At 41.0% G+C, this 21,784-nt stretch overlaps 1 protein-coding gene across 1 annotated transcript in view; it reads left to right on the top strand.

The window, feature by feature from the left end:
• The first annotated feature begins 5,773 nt into the window (after positions 1 to 5,773).
• Positions 5,774 to 21,784, top strand: part of VWA3B (von Willebrand factor A domain containing 3B) — a 222,067-nt gene continuing 206,056 nt past the window's right edge. Inside the window, 2 exon segments of the mRNA XM_047781500.1 lie at positions 5,774 to 5,981; positions 11,116 to 11,343. Coding sequence (XP_047637456.1) covers positions 11,148 to 11,343 — 196 coding nt within the window. The 5' untranslated portion in view covers positions 5,774 to 5,981; positions 11,116 to 11,147.

Here is a 21,784-nt window from a genome sequence, read left to right as displayed (position 1 = left end):
ACAGGTACTCCACTGGGCACCTAATTTTATGCAATCAATTAATGGATACATTTCAGTAAAAGGAGACACAATTAACTTTTTGCTTTTCTTATTTCAATAAATTTATTCTTTCATAGAATAGTTCCATGGAATTTCTTTTTAACATTAGTCATAATTTACTCCTTGCCTTGTTCTTCCAGGAAGTGTAGTTGGGGTCTTAAAGACTGAGGCTTGCAGCGTGGCAAGGACGTAGAGCTTGGCCTTAATTAAGAAGATGGAAAAGTCCACCCTAAAGGGAAGAAACCTACTAAATATGTATTCTTTTAAAGCCATCCTTTCAAAGAATTCTTTAAAAAGACAAAAAAAAAAGTGCCATTCAGATAATGACTTTCTAGAATTTTGTTTAAAATTTCACTGCAGTTAAAAATCAATAATTCTCTGTCCATTATCTGTTACTGGTTCAAGAAACTGGTTAATTCATTGGTCAGGAGGAAGGACAAGGGTGAAGCTGAGCATGGCAAAAAAAAAAAAAAAAAAGCAGGCTCTGGGGCTTGGAGGGTGGAGACAGATTCCTGCGAACTTGAGCAAAGAGGTGGGATCAGGGGCTCCCTTCGGTGGGGTGCTCTGGATGGGTGAGGCATGGGGGGCTCAGCTTACCCTGTGGCAGCCTCAGTCGCAGTGGGATTCTCTGCTTTTTGCAGTATGGGGAGCTGAGTAAAGAAAAAGGCAGAGACCTTTCTCCCAGGAATTTCTGAGATTTGAGTGACCGCTGGCCCATTCCCAGAGGTGGATGGAGCATCGTGCGCCCAATCACCTTGAAATTCCTGGAAGCCCCGCCCAGCTTTGAAGGATGCTGAACAAAGATGCCTTCAGTTTCATGTTTCAGGTTTTATTTATGCCCTTCTCACTTCTTGAAAGGCGCTGAACTACAGTGAAAGGCCCTTCCCACATGCATCTGCAAAAATGTTGAGATCAGAGTAGTTGAGAGGTGAAAGATGGCAAGAAGGCTAATGATCTCAGTAAGATACTTCCGGTGAGCTTGAAGTACAGCCCCCACCCTTGCCCCAAAAAACCACCTCAAACAAAAAACCCAACCCACAAGAGGCACACATTTCCATAGCTCTAATCTCCTGGAGTAGATTATAGGGCATTTGAGCGGGGACTTATGATAACATCACGGTGCCTTTAACAGACACTTTTAGAATATATGGAGATAATCTTCAAATGGTTACTATTATATTAGCATTTTACAAAAGCCCTTAGCATATAATATTATAAACCCTGGCTCTGTGACAGCATTTTTATTTGGTAAGAAAATCTCAGTATATAGTTTTAGATGAAGCTGGACCATGTTGGTTGGTGTGTGTGTTTTCTGCATTTCTGTATATTCCACGTGCTCTTGCTGCCACATTCCACTACTGCCATTTTCTACTTCGTTTCCACATGGCACAGTGGAAAGCAGAATGCATTTGCCTGCATCTCTTTCTAACTGCTGTTCTCCAAAAGCCCAAGCTTTGGTTTATATAGCAGAGAGAAATTCCCACTGCCCAGTGATTATCCTGTGCTCCCCATAGTTCCCCATCTCCTAGTAATTCTGTAGGGTTATATGACCTGCTCTGGCCAATGGGCTGTGAGTGGGGCAACCATCTGACTGCATCAATATACTTGTGTAGGTGTGTGTGTGTTAACGTAAAATGTTTGCATTTGTTCAAGAACTTGATTAAAAAATAATACAACATATCTTGGAGACTTCTCTATATTATTAAAAATAAACATCTTTTTTTGGGGGGGGAGGGGCTGTGCCTGTGGTATGTGGAAGTTCCAGGGCCAGGAATCAAACCTGTGCCACAGCAGTGACAATGCCAGATTGTTAACCTACTGCACCACAATGGGAACTCCAGGTCCGAGTTTAGAAGGTGAGAGAGGCCCTAACCTTGAGCCCAAGTGCGATGTTCACAAGTTTGCCAGCTTACCCTGCCCAAGGGTTGGGGCCCTAAGCTGATGAAATGCCTTATCTCCCCTTGCTGTTGTCCAGGGTATACGCCCTTCTCCTTAGGAACCACAAGAAAAGGTTGAACCAGCCAAGGCAAGATTCAGGCCCATTCCCGAATATCATTTCCATAAGATCAAAATCTCATCTCACAAGTGTTGGCTTTGCCAGCTTTTGGCATAAGTATCTATTTTGAAGAGTGATTTCAAATTTTCAAGTGTTTGGGACTTCTTGTTTAGAATATTGTTGTTTGTCTTAATTCAGCTATTGGGATATGACAGTACACTCTGAGACATCCAGTTCCTTGAAAAGCAAAGCTGCATTGCAAAGGGGTTGATTAACAGGAAGTGTGGAGGGAGGGATGATTAGAAAATTGACCTGCTTTATGCCATTTGAAATTGAAATGCATTCTGTTAAAAGCCCATTCAAGTCCCATGAGGTTTTCATTGGGGCATTAATATCCAATTCTAAGTGTACAACTGAGATGGCAGAAAATTTCTTTTGGAGAAACTAAAGCCAACAATTGATAATCGCAGCACATAATTATGAGAGCAGGGTGTTGAGGCAGGCTGCCTGGGTTCAAAATCTGGAGCTGGCTGGCCTTGGAGAAGCTGCCTGATTTTATGCCTCAGTTTACTTGTCTGTCAAATGGGAATAATAATGGTATTTCCCTTCTGGAGCTTTTATGTGGATTGAATAAGTCATATATTTAAAGTGCTTACGGCATTGTCTAATTCAAGAAATTCTAGCTATTACTTTTTCTTTTTCTTTTTTTTTTTAAGGGCCGCAACTGCGGCATTTGGAGGTTCCCAGGCTAGGGGTCAACTTGGAGCTGTAGCAGCTGGCCTATGCCACAGCCACAGCAACCAGGGATCTGAGCCAAATCTGTGACCTACGCCATAGCTCAAGGTAACCTCGGATCCCCAACCCACTGAGCAAGGCCAGGGAGCCAACCTGCGTCCTCATGGATACTAGTCAGATTTGTTTCCTCTGAACCACAGTGGGAACTCCATCTAACTATTACTTTTAAATGCTGATTAACACTGAACATAATCATTGTCAAGGGTAGAACAGTTACGCCTAAAACCTCTGTTCCTTATGAAAGATTGTTAGACTGAGAGCCACAGGCCTGCATTCAGTCCTCAAACAAAGAACAGTGAACTGAAGAGTAACCTATTATATACACATGTCTGTTTGGACTTTGCCCATCCTGACCGGACTGCCTATGGCAGCCCCTGGCAGCCAGCTCCCTGGACCAACAGTGCCAACCAAGGTTCAACAGTACCTGATTTAGGTGCTTTACTCTCCACTTCTCTATTCCTCTTCAGGAGTGTTTCTGTGTTAACGCCCTCTCAGACTCCTTCACATACATAGATACAATTTCCTTGAATTAACATTCTCTTTCTCTCTGGTTCCAGTTTTTTGGTGGGCTCAAGAAAATTGCTTTTCCTCCTTTTGCTTCAAACATCACCCTCCCTGCCCCGCACCCACCCAGATTCTAATCATGATCACAAGCCCAGTAGTGCCAGCAATAGACTTGTTTAAGGAAAAAGAAAAAACATTCAACCTGAAAAGCAAACAGCACAAAGATCAAATAACAATGTAAGGGCAGTCACAAGGCAGTGCCCTGTGCCAAGAGTGTGATGCTGACAACAGATGCTCTGAGTCTAGACAGGTGGAGAGACATGATTGGGGCTGGAGGGTCCCTGAGGGCCTAATGAAGGCAGAGGAGGTTGAGCTAGCCTTGAAGGTCCTGGTGTGGTTATTCAGATGAAGCGGGTGTCAGAGTAAAGTCGTCTGTGGTCAGAGGCAAGGACCAGGTTAGTCTATCTGCTGGAGGGTTTGAGTTGTGGGCAAAGAGGCTGAAAGTATAAAATGGGCCCTGAACGATTAAACTCAGGTTGAACATTGCTTTAAGGATGGGAGTGATATGCTAAATATCAATTACTGAGGTTGAAGTTGGGGGATACAAAGTATCTGTCAACTGTAAGTTTAAAAAAAATGTGTAAAGTTCGGTAAAATGGGATTTCACACCTGTGCTAAAGGTATTCTTCTTCTAGACCACTCGGCAAACGAAACTGAGGTGAACCCTCCCATGGCTAGTGCAGGTCCGTATCAGCTATATGGTACTTCAGAATGACCTAAACTTTTGCTCATTTAAGTAATTAGGATTAAACAGCTCCCTAAGAACTAATGATTATGGGCATCTAAACATCACTGAGGGAAGCATAGTCATCTGCAGTGATGTGCAGATAAGTGGCAAGTGTCTTAGGGAAGGGAGAATGCATGGGGGAAGGTGGGGATAGGAGTGCCTGGGGTGACAGCAGGAAGCAGTGGGTTTGGCCCTGTCGATGCTGTATGCACCCTCTCAGCCACATGACCTGGGAATGTGAGTCTGGCAGGGTGTGGACAGCAGGGCTTAATGGGGCATTGGCAAATGTGGGTGTGACCACTATACTACTTGCCTTCTGATCAGAATCTTCAGTACTGTTAAAGTTTGGTTTGTTTTTTTTGACGGGGTGTGGTTGGCAGGTGTCATTTTCAGGGCCAATGGTATACGATCTAATAACTTTAAGGAATGATTTTATGATCTGAGATCAAACTTTTCAGTACTTTTAAAGTTAGAAAGGCATTAAAAGAATGTAGGAAAAGTAAACCTCTGTAGGTGAAGTAGACTTTTCTGTTGGGGACAGAATTATTATTATTATTTTGCTTTTTTTTTTTTTATTTAGGGTTGCCCTGGAGGCACATGGAAGTTCCCAGGCTAGGAATTGAATTGGAGCTGTAGCTGCTGGCCACAGCCATGGCCACACAGGATCTGAGCCACATCTGTAACCCATAGCACAACTCACAGCAACACTGGATCCTTAACCCACTGAGCAAGGCCAGGGATCAAACTCACATCCTCGTGGATCCTAGTTGGGTTCATCACTGCTGGACAACGGGAACTCCAGAATTATTCAATTCTAATATTAACTATGTTTATTTGTTTTTTGTTTGTTAATTTGTTTGCTTTTTTAGGGCTGCAACCGCGGCATGTGGAGGTTCCCAGGCTAAAGGTCGATTGGAGCTGTAGCTGAAGGTCTACACCACAGTCACAGCAACATGGGAACCAGGTCTGCAACCTGCACCACAGCTCAACGCAATGCGGGATCCTTAACCCACTGAGCAAGGCCAGGGATAGAACCTTCATCCTCATGAATGCTAGTCAGATTTGTTAACCACCTAGGCGTGACAGGAACTCCTGTTTTATTCCATACTTGACTCAACAATCTATAAACAATCTGGTCACTTCTTGAGTTTTAAAATCTAAAACAGTTTAATAGCCCAATACAGTACAACAATACTTGCTTGTGGGATCCTCCATTAAGGATTTAAAGATGCTTTTCATAAGTACAGTTTTATTTTCAAGAGAAAATACAGGCACATATTTTGAGTTCTTCACTTACTTGTTAGGGTACAAGTAAAATCAAGGTTAAAAATAAAGTCGAATGGAGAAAAATAATGCTTATAGGAACACATATCTAATAGGAAGAATTTTGGTAACTGTAGTCTCCTGACCCCCCTCCAAAATTGCAAATTTGCGAAACTACAGTTTCCTGCCCCTCCAGCCTGTCCGTCTCAGGCCTGCTGGCACCTAGACTGACGTTGCTCCCAGGAACAGCTTCGGAGCCCCGCCCTTCCTCGCCCCCTGGCCCCTGACCCCGCCTCCTCGGGAGGGGGGGGGGGCTCGCTCTGTGGGCGGGGCCAACTCGTGGAGCCGCGCCGTGATTGGCGGTGTCCAAGAAACCGCGCCGTTGCCAAGGTCCACAGGTCGCGCTGAGGTCGCAGAGAATTCGAACAGCTGGAATCCTTTCGCGCCAAGAGCGGACCCTTCGGCCTCGGGTATCGCTGCGTTATCAACCAACAGGATGCGTTCCTCGCCAGTCCTCTCGGGCCAGACGGCGCCCTGAGGATGAGAGGGTGGCTGCTGAACTGGAACCGCCTTGTCTTTCATCTGACAGGTTGCCTAGTAAGTGTGGAATGTATTCCCTCCACGCCAGAACCTCTGAGGTGCAGAGGTGACGACAAACAGCGTGGGGAAACCTTGGAATCATACGTTTCAGAGCTGGACTAGCGCCCGCTTACGGATGCTGAAAACGGCCCTGAACAGCTTAGCCACTTGCCCTGGCTCATTTAACGGATTGGTACTTGGGTCAGGCCCAGAAACAAGATACCAGCCCCTCCAGCTTCAGAGCTTTTTGCTCCTTACCTCACTCCCAGAGAAAGCTGGGGCTTCTGGTGGAGAGCCAGATTAGAAAATTTTGTCTCTGCTATAGGCCAACAGTCATAAGAAGATGAAGCAGGTAGAAGTTTACCAAATATTTCAGCTGAATGAATGCATAAAGTCATTCCTTGTCCCTCAACCTTTGATCATTTAGCACCTTCTCCCTCTCCTCTTTTGTTCTTTTTACCGCCATACCTGTGGCATATGGAACTTTGCACATAGAGGTCATCAGAGCTGCAGCTGCCGGCCTTCGCCACAGCCATACGGCAGCTGAGCTGCATCCACAACCTACTCAGCAGCTTGCGGCAACGCTGAATCCTTAACCCACTGAGGGAGGCCAGGGAGTGAACCTATGTCCTCACCGACACTATGTCTGGTTCTTAACCCACTGAGTCCCTATGGAAGCTCCAGGACCTGCTCTCTTAAGATGTGAGGACAGCTACAGGGGCTTGTGCCAGGGCAGCCCTGTGGGATCTCTTGGCTGTCTCCTATGGGAGACGGTACCAGCTCCAGGCTGACTGTACTTGGAGCCCCTAGTTACCTTGGTGGGGCCTTTGGTCTGTGCCAACTTAATCATATTTCTGTTTTTCCCCAAAATTCTGCCTGCCTGTCCCTACCTCGAGTGCAGACTTTCACTTCCCTTATTTTTCCTTTTTTCCATTTATACTTCCCCTTTCTATTTAGGAAACTTTTAAAAAATATTTTATTTAATGGCCTTACAGCATATGGAAGTTCCCAGGCCAGAGACTGAACCTGAGCCTCAGCTCTGAACAATGCCAGATCTTTAACCCACTGCACTGGGCAGGGTATTGAACCTGCAATTCACAGCAACCCAGAGCTGCTGCAGTCAGATTCTTAACCCACTGCATCACAGCAGAAACTCCTGAAGAAACTTTTTCTTTTCCCCCAAACTTTGGCTCTTGGGATCACTTTTAAAACTCAGGGCATGGTAACTGGTATTTGTTTATTCTAATTTCTAGGTTCCTCTAAATTGTAATAACCTCAGATGAAGAAATCCTTAGTTATAATAGTAAAAATAATAACATAGTCATATTTGGAAAATAATGTCTGTTTAGAGAGACAGCTGTTTCCTGAACTGTGAATCTTTGCCTTGTTTGGAAAATCAGAGTTGTCAGTAATTCTGAATGATCAGTTTAATTCAGCTCAACACCTGTCCAAAGTAACTGCTGTTTATAAGGCACTTTGCTGAGGACATTCATGGAGTCTGTCCTTTTAGTCACTGAATGTTCTTTTAGTCTAGGGAGGACAAACCTGAAGTGGCCCGGGTCATATGGGTGGAACATCAAAGGCAAAACTGGAGCTTTGCCAGCCAGGGGGAGGCTGCAGAAGGTTGGTGAGATGCTTAACAGAGGAGATGGGCTTTGAAATGGGCCTTCAAGGCAAGATTCCACACATGAAAATGACCTGAGACCAGCGTAGAGGTAGGCAAACAGGTAGGCTGTGTGGAAGGGCTGCTTTGTTCATTCACTTGGCAGCTTTGCTCTGGAATGCTTTCTTCATGCAACAAAGTAGCTCTTATGCCATTTGAGTTGAATGATCCCTTCTGTTGGAGATGCTTTCTCTCCTTCCTTCCTTGTTTTCTCTGGATAAGTTCAGTTTTTCAGTTACTTTCACTTCCAACAGTACGGGTATTCTCAGGCTAAAAAGATGGAGGAGTCAAGGTCTGAATTGAAATGATGCGTATAGGTTCCCTGATCCAGGAGAGCCAACGAGGCTTAAAATTTTTATTTTTATTTTAAAAATGTCATCTGAGTGCAAAAGGGACTGAGGCATGTACCTTTGCTGGAGGGTTCAGTTGCTTTTGTTTGGAAGTGAGAACATCTCCCTTTGGCATAAAAACAAGAGCTATGACTCCTCTGAGATCTCCTTTAAGCTTCCTAAATCCAGTTTAGGAGTCTCAGTAGGGCCATTGACATAGCTATGCTCCCCTTTTAACCTAAGACATGTAGCTTCCCCTAGTAAGACCACAGGATCTGCGGGAGTGTGTGCAAGAAAAGAGAAAGATTAACTGGAAATGATGAAAGAGTGACAAATCTTTATTCTGAGCTTCCTTTTTCTTGTTTCTATAGGAACCATTGGCCAAATGTAAAAAGTCAGCTGGCTGTTTGTTGGGTAGATCTCAAAAAGAAAGTAGAAGCCTATTAGTCTGTCCTTCTGGTTGTTTTCATTTTCTAATCTAAAGGAGGAAGAGAAGAAGTCCAAACTTCATAGCTCTGGGACTTGGGGGTAAGAAGATGCTTATAGTAAAAGCAGGTATACAAAACAAAGCACAATTACTAGAGGGTAATGACCTTTAAGGAATTTATTTGTACGCAGTTCTTTCCAATATATCAAGTGCTCATCTACATGCATTGCCACATTTGGTCTCTGCAATACCAACATAGAGATAAGGAATCATTTGCCTAAAGTGGCAGAATAGACCTACAGAGAGTTTTCATTTTAAAACCTGATGCTCTCCAAATACTGTTGTAATGTTCTCATCAAATCGAGCCCTTGTAGAAAGAAGATCTTCCCCCAAAATATGAGTTTGTGTACCTTTGGAATTCACCATATGTGGACAATATAAATTCACGTAAACCTTAAAATGGAAATTGTTATCTTTAAGAACTTGAGCATGATAAGTCAGGAATTTTATTGAACTTGAACTCTGAGAATAAAGGTTCGTGCTCTGTCTTTAGTGAGGACCCAGGACCTCTGCTGGAAAGTGGTCTTACTGGATGGAGTCTGCAGGCTTGTACCTTAGAACCAGGCTGCAAGAGGTTACTTATCACAATAGCCGACTGGTTAAGAAATGGCTTTGATATCTACTTCTGCTTTACTGGCTGTGGGTCTTAAACAAATTCTTGAAATTCTCAAAGCTTCCAATTCCTCAAATGTCTAAGTGGGGTGATAGCAATGTGTAACTGATATGGAAAAACTGATGAAGTAGTGTATTTTCAAAGCTCAGCGTTTGTTGTTTCCTGACCAACAAATGGATGTTGCTGTAGTTGTTTTTTACTTTTTAATTTATTTTACGAAACTATTTTTTGGTTTACTGCACCACTTTTATTTCCTTGTGGCGAGGCACTGCTGGGGCCTAATGTTCTTATGATGCAGTTATTTTCATTGGTGTAAAGTTCACAGAACATAGACTCTAGAGAAGAGGACCTGGGTTAGAATCTCAGCGACACCCCTACCTGCTGTGAGAAGTGGGCGTGTTAGTTAGCCACTCTCTGTCTTAGTTTCCTCATTTGTGAGATGGGAATAACAGTACTACCTACCTCATAAGGTTATTGTAAGGAAAAATATAAACTACACAGAATATATTTAAAGTTCAATAAATGTTTTCTAATAATAATACTTCTAACTTCTTTCGCAAAACTTCCCTAGCTTGGGTGCAGTTGATTTCCATTTGACTAAATTTTGTATTACATCATTGATAATTTCAGGAAATAGGGTTAGAGTTTTAGGAATGGGAGAAGGGAGTTTTTCCATTGTTGAAAAATGTTACATCCCAAGGACCACACATGCTTTGCACATTCTAGATACAGAGGGAAGCAGAGCTTTTTACTCTTTTTCCAAGTTACCAGGCCCTGTCTGAAGTTGGGCTGAGTGGGTTAAGGTTGCATTTCAGTCCAGCTCCTCCTTTCCTCTGTGTACATGAGCTATATTTAGACAGGTCTGGATAAGTTCAGTATGTTGCATATTGCCTTGTGTCATATTGCCTTGCGTCTGGTCCGTCCCAGAACAGCTGGCTACATGAGCCAGAACGTTTAAGTACATCTTTCGTTTAAGTACATCTTTTGAGTAAAGTCCCAGAAATTGAAATATTGGAAGATGAGTCCTTGTATTCTAGCTGGGCTGAGCCGTGGTCTGGCCCCCACCATGTTGCGCCCCAGTTCCCAGTTGCCACTTGACCTGAGAAAATGTATGTTTCCTCTCAGGGTTTTATCTTCTTTATCCTCTTTAGAAGAGAAAGGTCAAATGTGATTATAATTGGAATATGGATGAATAATGACGGTTTAGGGGTGAATGTTTATTTTCTTTTTCTTTTTTTTCCTTCTTTTTTTTGGTCTTTTTGCCTTTTCTAGGGCTGCTCCCGTGGCACATGGAGGTTCCCAGGCGAGAGGTCGAATTGGAGCTATAGCCACTGGCCTACGCCAGAGCCACAGCAAAGCGGGATCCGAGCTGCATCGGCAGCCTACACCACAGCTCACGGCAATGCCGGATCCTTAACCCACTGAGCAAGGCCAGGGATTGAACCCGCAACCTCATGGTTCCTAGTCAGATTCGTTAACCACTGTGCCATGACAGGAACTCCTGAATGTTTATTTTCTGAAATGGAAGAATTTTGTATTTTTCTGATTATAAAAAATTAAATCTCATTTTAGATTTTTTTGTTTGTTTGTTTGTTTTTTGTGCACGCCCACAGCATGTGAAAGTTCCTGGGCCAGGGATCAAACCTGCGCCACAGCGGCCACCCGAAGGGCTGCAGTGATAGTATTGGATCCTTAACCTGCTGCACCACAGGAGAATTCCTTAGAAGTGTTTAAATAATGCAAAGATTTAAACAATATAGAAAAGGCAAAAACCATACATATTCCCACCATGCAGAGAAAACTACTGTAAAATTGGCATATATCTTTCTAGCTGTTTTTCTGTGTCTATATGGGTATGTACATGTGGACATTGAATTTTAAGGATATCTTTTAGCCATATGTGTAGATATTTACCAACAAATGCCCATTTGTATCGTAATTTTTACCTGATAGAATTCCACTTCATGGTTGTGCTGTAGTTTATATTAAACCAATTCTCTGTTGATGTTAGGTTGTTTCTAAGTTAACAGGAAGTCTGATTTTGATACTTGCCCTTACAGGAGGTCCCTGTGACTTAGATCCTAATTCAGAGATGGCGCTACAAGGCTCATCTTCCACTGTCTCTGAGCAGCAGCTGCACAAGGAGGAGAGACTGAGCAATACCCAAGCAGACTTGGCTAAGCAGAGTCTCATCTCCTCCGAGGAATGGCTTCAGCTGCATGGACTTAAGAGCAACAAATTGACCTTGAAACAGATTTTGTCACAGATTGGATTCCCCCATTGTGAAGGTATAATACTCACAAAACAATGCTGGCTAGAAAACCCATCCAGCACACTGCCCTTGAGCCTTTGAGGAGGCGGCCTCAGTTATGAAGACCCCTCAAAATCACAGGTTGCTGTGTTTGTTTTGATCTCACATCCTAGGAGTAAAAAAGGTTTGCGTGTGGACCCTCAGTAGACGTGTGTTATGTAGATATACAGTCATCAACCCACATATTAAATATTAGTAATGATTAATTTCATTCTTTCTTTTAAAGATGATATAAAAAATCAATAGAAGTTATACCCCACGGACTCCACAAATGTCTTATTCATCCCCTGAGAAGTGCAAACCCCTTTTGGAGGTGATTGATTAGGACAATAGCTGTGTGCTGTTTCCTTTTGTGGCCTGCCTGTGTTAATAGTCCAGTTTTTTCTAAATGTTTTGGTTAAAGTGCTGATTTTCAACTCCCAGGCATATTGCCCTCGAACAGGGAGTACAGAAAGGTGTGAGGGTAAGGGTTTGTTTTTTTGTTTGTTTTAATGACATGTTCACTTGGGTTGCTTCTCAAATACAGGCCTGGGGACCAGGGCTGCCGACTCTCTTCCTGTGTGTGATTGTTCACCCAGCGGGACTGTCCTGTCCCACATTTTGGTAACACCCCACTGAGGGAAGCACTCCTTCCTTCAGTCAGGGCAATTTCCATTACTAGGATATTACTCTGAATTTGTGAGTTAATCAATCAATCAATTAAGGATATTTATTGAGTAGCCATTCATACTGTGTTTGTCAGATTTCTCACCAGTTCCCTTGGCAGCTTTGTTCCATGCTGGTGCTGAGGAAGGTCTGGGAATGTGGTTGTTACAGACCCATCTGGAGGCCATTCTAACGGCAAGGCCTTGCTCTTCAGGGCTCAGGCTGGGCTTTCTTAGTTATCCTTCCACAGGGCTGGTACAGCTGGCCCTGTACTATCTAAATGCCTTTTGAGTGGGGGTCTGCCAGAGTCAGAGTCTATGGGATTCCTATATAAAGAGACAAACTGAAAGCAGTTTTATCTCATATTTCAAATTGTTATAATTCTGTTATTAATATTAGCAAAATAGCAATGCTTTGTATTTTTGTCAGGGATTTTTCCATTTTAAGATCATGAAGGATATTGTTCTAAAATTTTCTTTTAATGTCCTTGTTAGGCTTTGGCACCAGGATTAGGCTGGCCTCACAAAATGATTTAGAAGCATTCTCCTCTGTGTTCTGGTGGTATTTTTATGTGATTGGCACTATTTCATCTTTAAATGTTTGGTAGAACTCACTAGTTCTCTCTGAAGCTAATTTGAGCCTAGAGTTTGTAGGAGAAATTTGACAAGGAATTAGACACAGAACTATTCAGATTTTCTGTTTCATCATGCCAGTTTTGCAAAGTTGTGTTTTTCAAGGAGTTTACCATTTCATGACTCTTTTCTAATATATTGGCAAAACATCGTTCATAATATTCTCCACATTTAAATGCTTATAGAATCTGTAGTGATGTTCGTTCTTTCATTTCTGATATTGATAATTTGTGTTGTCTCCCACTTTTTTCTCGACAAGTTTTGTTGCGGGGGGTGTATCATCACTCTTTTCAAATAATCAAATTTTGGGTTGTTGATTTTTTACCTATTTGTTTTCTGTTTCATTGATATCTGCTTTGATCTCTATTATTTATTTTCTTCTATTTAGAGTTTAACTTGCATTTCTTTTTCTAACTTTTTTTTTTTTTGTCTTTTTGCTATTTCTTGGGCTGTTCCCGCGGCATATGGAGGTTCCCAGGCTAGAGGTCCAATCGGAGCTGTAGCCACTGGCCTACGCCAGAGCCACAGCTACGCGGGATCCAAGCCACGTCTGCAACTTACACCACAGCTCACGGCAACGCCGGATCGTTAACCCACTGAGCAAGGGCAGGGACCGAACCCGCAACCTCATGGTTCCTAGTCGGATTCGTTAACCACTGCGCCACTACGGGAACTCCTCTTTTTCTAACTTTTAAAGTAGAAACTTAGGTAATTAATTATAAGCCCTTTCTTCTCTTCTCTTCTAAGTATTTAAAATTATAAGTATTCCCCCAAGCATTGCTTAGGCGGAATTGCACAAATATTGATAGTTTTTTCATTATTATTATTTTAAATTTTATTTTTCTAACTATTGATATATAATTGACATATAGCACTGGATACATGTAAGGTATACAGCATAATGATTTGACTTACATACTTGTGAAATGCTTATCACAAGTTTAGCTCCATCTCATATAGATATAAAAAAAAATTTTTTTGTGTGCATGGGTGTGATGAGAATTCTTAGGATTTACTATCTCAGCAACTTTCAAATGTGCCATACAGCAGTGTTAACTATAGTCATCATGTATGTTACATCCCTAGTACCTATTTATCTTTTTTAAATAGTTTTTATTTTTTTCATTATAGTTGGTTTACAGTGTTCTGTCAGTTTTCTACTGTACAGCAAAGTGACCCAGTCATACATACATATATATAGACACATTTTCTCACATCATCCTCCACAATGCTCCGTGCTACAAGTGACTAGACATAGTTCCCTGTGCTATACAGCAGGATCTCATTGCTTATTCATTCCAAATGCAATAGTTTGCATCTATTAGCCCCAGATTCCCAGTCCATCCCACTCCCTCCCCCTTTGCAACCACAAGTCTGTCTTCCAAGTCCATGGGTTTCTTTTCTGTGGAAAAGTTCATTTGTGCCGTATGTTAGATTCCAGGTATAAGTGATCTCATATGGTATTTGTCTTTCTGACTTATTTCACTTAGTATGGGAGTCTCTAGTTGCATCCATGTTGCTGCAAATGGCATAATTTTGTTCTTTTTTATGGCTGAGTAGTATTCCATTATGTATATATACCATACATCTGTTGATGGACATTTAGGTTGTTTCCATGTCTTGGCTATTGTGAATAGTGCATCAGTGAACATATAGGTGCATGTGTCTTTTTCAAGGAGCTCTTTCATTATTATTGAGTTTAAAATATTTTTTAGATTCATAATCTTCAAGAAATGTATTGCTTACTTTCCAAATATTTTAGGACTTTTAAGGATATCTTTTTTTTGGGGGGAGGCACACCTGCAGCATATGTAAGTTCCCAGGCTAGAGATCAAATTGGAGCTATAGTGGCCTGCCTATGCAACAGCCACAGCAACGCCAGATCTGAGCTGTGTTTGCCGTTTCTCTGTTCCTGTGCTCTTTGGGGTCCATTGAATACTTTCGTATTTCATTTAATTCCACTTTTATTTTCCATTTAAATTTCAATAGGATTTTAAAGTATACCTTTTTGCATTATATTTTCAGTGGTTACTCTAGTGACTATATCCTTAACTTGCCACATGCTGGTAAAAGTTAGCTTTGTATTACTTCATGTAAAATCTAAGAGTCTTAAACAATATAACTTCACTTACCTCCCACTCCTGCCTTTGGTGTTATTGTTTTAATATATTTTATTTTTATGTATATCATAAATCTCACAGTACAATGTTGTATTTATTGTTTTTAAAAAGTCATTTGTCATTTTAAAAATTGAGAAAAAAATAGCATCTTAAAATCCACATGTTTACTATTTATAGCATTCCTTCTTGCTATAAGATTCAAAGTATCTGGTATCTGTTCCTAAAGAATTTCTTTTAAGCATTTCTTGTGGTGCAGTGCATGTCTGCTGGTGACAGATTTGTCTCAGCTTTTGTTTATCTGATATTGTTTTTATTTAATTTTCTCTTTTTTTGGATGATTGTTTGATTGACGTGTGTGTGTGTGTGTGTGTGTGTGTGTATTTATTTTTGGCTGCCTCATGGCATATGGCAGTCCTGGGTCAGAGATCAGATCTGAGCCACAGCAGTTGGGACCTATGCCACAGCTGCAGCACTGGATCCTTTAACCCACTGTATTGGGCCAGGGATTAAACCTGTGTCCTGGCACAGCAGAGACGCCACTGATCCTGTTGGGCCACAGTGGGAACTCCTTTAAATATTTTTTTGTTTTGTTTTGTTTTGGTCTTTTTGTCTTTTTAGGGCCACACCTGTGGCATATGGAGATTCCCAGGCTAGGAGTCCAACTGGAGCTGTAGCTGCCAGCCTACACCACAGCCACAGCAACGCTGAATCTGAGCTGCATCTGCAACCTACACCACAGCTCATGGCAACGCCGGATCCTTAACCCACTGAGTGAGGCCATGGATTAAACCTGCGTCCTCGTGGATGCTATTCGGATTTGCTGCTGAGCCACGATGGGAACTACTTTTATTTATTTATTTATTTTATTTATTTATTTTTAATGGAAGCACCTGTGGCATATGGAAGTTCCCGGCCAGGGATTAAATCTGAGCTGCAGCTAAAACTTATGCCACAGCTGTGGCTATGCCTTAACCCACTCTTCCGGGCTGGGAATTGAGCCTGTACTTGCACAGCAACCTGAGCCACTGCAGTCAGATTCTTTTTTTTTATTATTACTCAATGAATTTATTATATTTATAGTTGTACAATGATCATCACAATCCAATTTTATAGGATTTCCATCCCACAACCCCAGCGCATCCCCCCACCTCCCAAACTGTCTCCTTTGGAAACCATAAGTTTTTCAAAGTCTGTGAGTCAGTATCTGTTCTGCAAAGAAGTTCATTCTGTCCTTTTTTCAGATTCCACATGTCAGTGAAAGCATCTGATATTGGTGTCTCGTTATATGGCTGACTTCACTTAGCATGATAATTTCTAGGCCCATCCATGTTGCTAAAAATGCTGGTATTTCGTTCCTTTAATGGCTGAGTAATATTCCACTGTGTATAAATGCCACATCTTCTTGATCCACTCCTCTGTCGATGGACATTTAGGTTGTTTCCATGTCTTGGCTATTGCAAATAGTGTGCAGTCAGATTCTTAACTCACTGTACCATGGTGGTAACTCTGGTTGACTTATATTTTTTATTCTGAAGTGATATATTCACAGGAATTTGGAAAAATAGTATAGACAGATCCCACATACCTTCACACAATTTCCCTAATGGTTATATCTTATAAAATCATAGTATAATATCAAGTCCAGGAATTTGACATTGGTACACCATGTGTGACTAATTCAATGTAATTTTATTTCTTGTATAGATTTATATAACCACCACCACAATCTAGATACAGAACTGTTTATCTCCCTTGTGGTTACCCTTTATAGTCATACAGACACCCTGTGGCCCAACACCTTTAATCCTGGCAACCAGTAGTCTGGTTTTTTTTTTAGGGTCGCACCCACGGCATATGGAGGTTCCCAGGGAAGGGGTCAAATTGGAACTGAAGCTGCTAGCCTACACCACAGCCACAGCAACACCAGATCTGAAGTATACCTGTGACTTATACCACAGCTCTCGGCAAAGCTGGATCCTTAACCTGGATCCTTAACCTACTGAACGAAGCCAGGGATCAAACCTGCATCCTCGTGGACCCTAGTCAGGTTCATTAACTGCTGAGCCACAAAGGGCACTCCATCAGTCTGTTTTCTAGCTCTGTAATTTTCTCATTTAGAGAATGTTTATATATATGCAATCATATAGTATATGACCTTTGAGTGAAGTAAGAGTTTTAACTAGAGAAACACCCCCCCTCCACCCCAGCTGAGGAGGCAGCTATGTACCTGGCAGCAGCTCTGCTTGCCCCGTACCACCCTTCTTGTAATCCTGAAACAACTATGTGCCTTATGTCCTTTCTAGCAGCTCTGCTAGCCATGCTCCAAGCATTGCTTATGAGTTTTGTTTTTGTAATCTTGCTTACTCAGCTTCTTAGGCAGGAACACTGTCTGCTCCAGGAAAGGGTGTGTGTGCACTGCTTGTGTGAGAAAAACAAGACCTGGAAGTCTGTATTGTGTAAAAGCTACCCAGAATGAAGACCTGGTGCTCAGAGTCTGGAGGTGACTCCTTTAAGCCTGCACTAGTGCTGAATAAACCTGGCTATTCTACATGGGGATTGGCTTTTTTCCCCCACTTTTTATTATTTCTTTGAGATTCATCGAAGTTGCTGCATGTATCTATCAATGTTTTGTTTCTTTTTATTATAGAGTAGTATTCCATGGTATGGATGTATACTGTTTGTTTAAACAGTTACCCATTAAAAGACATCTGGGTTGTTTCCTGTTTGGGGATATTACAAATAAATATAAGATTGTTTATAAACAATTATAAACTGCTATAAACAATTGTTTACAGGTTTTTCTATGAACATAAATTTTCATTTCACTGGGATAAATGCCCAAGAATGCAATTGCTAGGTGGTGTGTTAAGTGCATATTTCCTTCTTTATTTTGTTTTGTTAAAAAAAAAATGCCAGACTGTTTTCCAGAGTGGTTGTACTACTCACATCAGTAATATGTGAGGGATACAGTTTTTCTTCCTGGTACCAACCTTTGGTCTTGTCACCATTTACAACTTTAGCTGTTCCAACAGTTATGTAGTGATGTTTCATTGTGGTTTTAATCTGTATTTCCCTAATGCCTAGTTTTATAGAACAGCTTTTCATATTCTAATTTGCTGTGTATCATCTTTGGCAAAGTAAGTGTTTCTTCATATCTTCTGTTTTCTAATTAGATTAGTGTTTTATATGTTGTGGTTTTGGAGCTCATTACATATTTTAGATTTGAGTCCTTTATCACACACATGGTTCACAGATATATTCTCTTAGTCTGTAGCTTGTTTTTCTATCCTCTTAACAGAGTATCTCAGTGCACAAGTAATGAGGCTCAATTTATTTATTTTTTCTTTTATGGATCTTGCTAGGCCTCAGAGTTTTTCTCCCAGTTTTTCCTGGAAGTTTTACATTTAGCCTGTGATCAATTTAAGTTAGTTTCTGTAGAAGGTTTTTTTTTTTTTTGGACTATGGATATCCAATTTCTTGAGCATCTTTTATTTAAAAGATTATCCTTCCTATGTTGAAATGCCATTGCATATTTGCTTCTCTTCATACACTGAGACTCACATTAGACTGTACTATATATAATTTTTTATTTAACCATCAAGCAACTTAGAAAACTCAAGAAGTCTACCACATTTTCGCTTACTGTCTTCTTTCTTCCTGATGTATCAGGGTTCTTTCTTTTATCATCTCTGTCATATTTTTAGAACTTTCTTTATTTATTCCTTAAGAATAGCTCTGCTGGCAACAATTTTTTTTTTCAATTTCTTTGACAATTTATTTATTTATTTTTCATTCTTGAAGAAGATATAATGGGGTTGACAGTTCTTTTCTTTTAGCGTTTAAAAGGCATTGTGCCACTTCTTTCTGCCCTCCATGATTTCTGATGAGAAAACCACTATCATTAAAATTGATTACCTATTATTTCTCTATAAATATTTTTACTCTGATGTTTCTTTATTGAATTCATTACATCTCTTTTATATACTTTCATATCATGTCGTTTTAGCCTCATAAGAATTTGTACTTCTTATATATTTTGATATTTATCATATTGAATGTTAAAACTAAAACCTTTAAAATCTGTATTAATTCATTTAAAAATAACTAATTATATGTTAAGATAACATTTTAAGAAAAAATATATTTTCTAAAACAAAAATGTTAGTGAGAAGAGGGGCATTGTGGGGTTTTTTTTGTTTGTTTGTTTGTTTGTTTTGTCTTTTTGTCTTTCTAGGGCTGCACCTGCGGCATATGGAGATTCCCAGGCTAGAGATCCAATCGGAGCTGTAGCTGCCAGCCTATGCTATAGCCACAGCAATGCGGGATCCAGCCTCATCTGTGACCTATACCACAGTTTACCGCAACGCTGGATCCTTAACCCACTGAGCCAGGCCAGGAATAATCGAAATCTCGTCCTCGTAGATGCTAGTCGGGTTTGCTAACTGCTGAGCCACGATGGGAACTCTAAGAGTGGCATTGTTTTACATTTTTGCACATTTCTTTTTTTGTTCCAATAGAACACAGCTACATTCTCATATCTACTTTTTGAAAAATAACATTTAAAGTGTCCAATTGGGAGTTCCTGTCATGGCTCAGATGCAGTCAATCTGACTGGTATCCTTTAGGATGCGGGTTTGATTCCAGGCCTTGCTCAGTGGGTTAAGGATCTGGCATTGCTGTGGCTGTGGTGTAGTGTGCAGACTTAGCTTGGATCCCGTGTTGTGTCTGTGGTGTAGGCCGGCAGCTACAGCTCTGATTCGACCCCTAGCCTGGGAACCTCCATATGCCATGGGTGTGGCTCTAACAAGACAAATAAATAAATAAATAATAAAGTGTATAATTGAATATTTTTTAGTATATTCATAGATAGGTGTAACCATCAACCACAGTCAGCTTTAGAACATTTTCATCGCCTCAGAAAGAAACCATATACTTCTTCTTCTTCGTTTTTTTTTTTGCTTTTTAGGATCACACCCACAGCATATGGAGGTTCCATACTGAGGTCTAATCAGAGCTACAGCTTCGGTCCTATGCCACAGGTGCAGCAACCAGAGATCTGAGCCATGTCTGTGACCTACACCACAGCTCACAGCAGCACCGGACCCTTAACCCACTGAGCAAGGCCAGGGATCGAACCCAGAACCTCATGGTTCCTAGTTGGATTTGTTTTTGCTGTGCCATGACGGGAGCTCCAGAAACCACGTACTTCTTAACTGTTCTCCCTGCCAATCAGCCCCCAACCCAAAACCATCTACTTTCTTTTTTTACAGATTTACCTGTTCTGAACGTCTCATATAAATGGAGTCAAATAATATGTGGTGTTTTGTGACTGACTTCTTTCCCTTAACATGATTATTTTTAAGATTCATCTGTGTTGTAGTGTGCACCAGAATGTCATTCACTTTGTGGCCAAACAATGTCAGGAGATGAATTGCATGGATATTCTGCAGTGTGCTTCTATTTTTCAGTTGGTGGGTGGAGAGCTGATTCTTAAGCAGTTAACTTGGTTGGGCTCAACTTCTGACTTTGTCTCCCTTGTTAAATGCAAATCTCACCAGTCTCCTTCTTTCAGGAATTAATACTACTCTAGTTTCTGCCTGTTCTAGATTGCTTTCTAGGGTCTCCAAGTAGCTATTTTTTTGGCCATGCCCACGGCCCCAGCCAGAGATCGATCTCATGCCACAGTGGTGACCCAGCCACTGCAGTGACAGTGTTGGATCCTTAACCCACTGCAACACAAGAGAACTTCCAAGTAGCTATATTTATATTCTGTCCAGAGTTTATAATTTTTTTTCTGTGTGAGAGTTAGCCAGTAAAATCTACTTTATCATTTTCAGATGCAGAATTCACAGTGCCTTGATTTTAATTGGCAATATAGCTTATAGAGCCTTACATAAAGTCATCTCCTTCCATTCCCCCAAAAAACAGCTCTTTCTCCTGACTCCAGAGAAACGTTGTAGGTAAAGAGAGAATGTTGCCGGTGATTTGAAGTTGCTCTGTAAATGTCAATCAAGATGCTGAAATCTTGGAAATGAAGATTTCAGAGTTTGAGAAGTTTATCGAGTGAGGTTATTGCTGATGGAATTCAAATATCCATTCTTTGCTCTTTACTGTTATGAACATTGAACTTTAGGACTTGTAAATTTTATTATTCTTGGTGATTTCGGACCAAGCCTGGCCTGTAAAATGCAGCCTTGCCCTTTTTCCCTTTCCTGAGTAGGCGGTTATCCTCTCTCCCTAGAAAGGTAGAGGAAAGGCAGTGTCAGATCCAGGAGTACTACCATTCTCTCCACCACCACTGGGACTTAGTAATAACAACAGCACCAATAAAATAATCATCACAGTAAAAACATCTCCGTAAGGTCTTACCTCATCCCTCTCCTGCCAAGAGGTAAATTAGTCCTTGAAACCTTCTGTTAGTTCTGTGAAGGAATTGGCATGTGTTTCAGGAAGCATCATATTCCTGTTGTGTAAGCACTGTGCCTAGCACGTAGTGGGTGCTCAGTGAGCGTTTGTGGGATGGAGGTTAAACAGCTGAGCATATGCTCTGAGAAGAAAGTAGTTTTAACCTTCTGTATGGGAATTCTGGCTCTGTTAGCTACTTGCTTCATCTCCTTTATTCACAAGCCCCCACTTGAGAGAACAATACCTAAGTTTAATTTTTAAAATTCAGAAATCTAAGTCCAAGTTCCAAATAAAATTAATAAATTAAGAAAATTTCTAGAATTAAGCACAATTTTTATGTCCTCTTTTTAACCTCTGCCTTAAGCATTCTGGACAAAAGAACCAGGAAATCAAGAAACAAACCCTGTTTTTCCTTCCATTCATTCATGTATTGAAGGATTACACATGTCATAAATAGCCACATGTATCATAGCATCTAGAAATCCTTCATTATCTAGAACAGAGTACCAAGCATCATGGATTGTTGCTTTCCCTGGGGATATAATTGGATGTCAGAGAAAAGCATTTTGAAATAAAAAAATCAGTGTTGGTAATGCACCGTTTTGACTGTTTTTCT

Source organism: Phacochoerus africanus, chromosome 5 (genome assembly GCF_016906955.1).
Source record: "Phacochoerus africanus isolate WHEZ1 chromosome 5, ROS_Pafr_v1, whole genome shotgun sequence".
Taxonomy (NCBI): domain Eukaryota; kingdom Metazoa; phylum Chordata; class Mammalia; order Artiodactyla; family Suidae; genus Phacochoerus; species Phacochoerus africanus.
The sequence above is the reverse complement of the archived record's forward strand: the minus strand, read 5'-3'. Positions and strand labels throughout refer to the sequence as shown.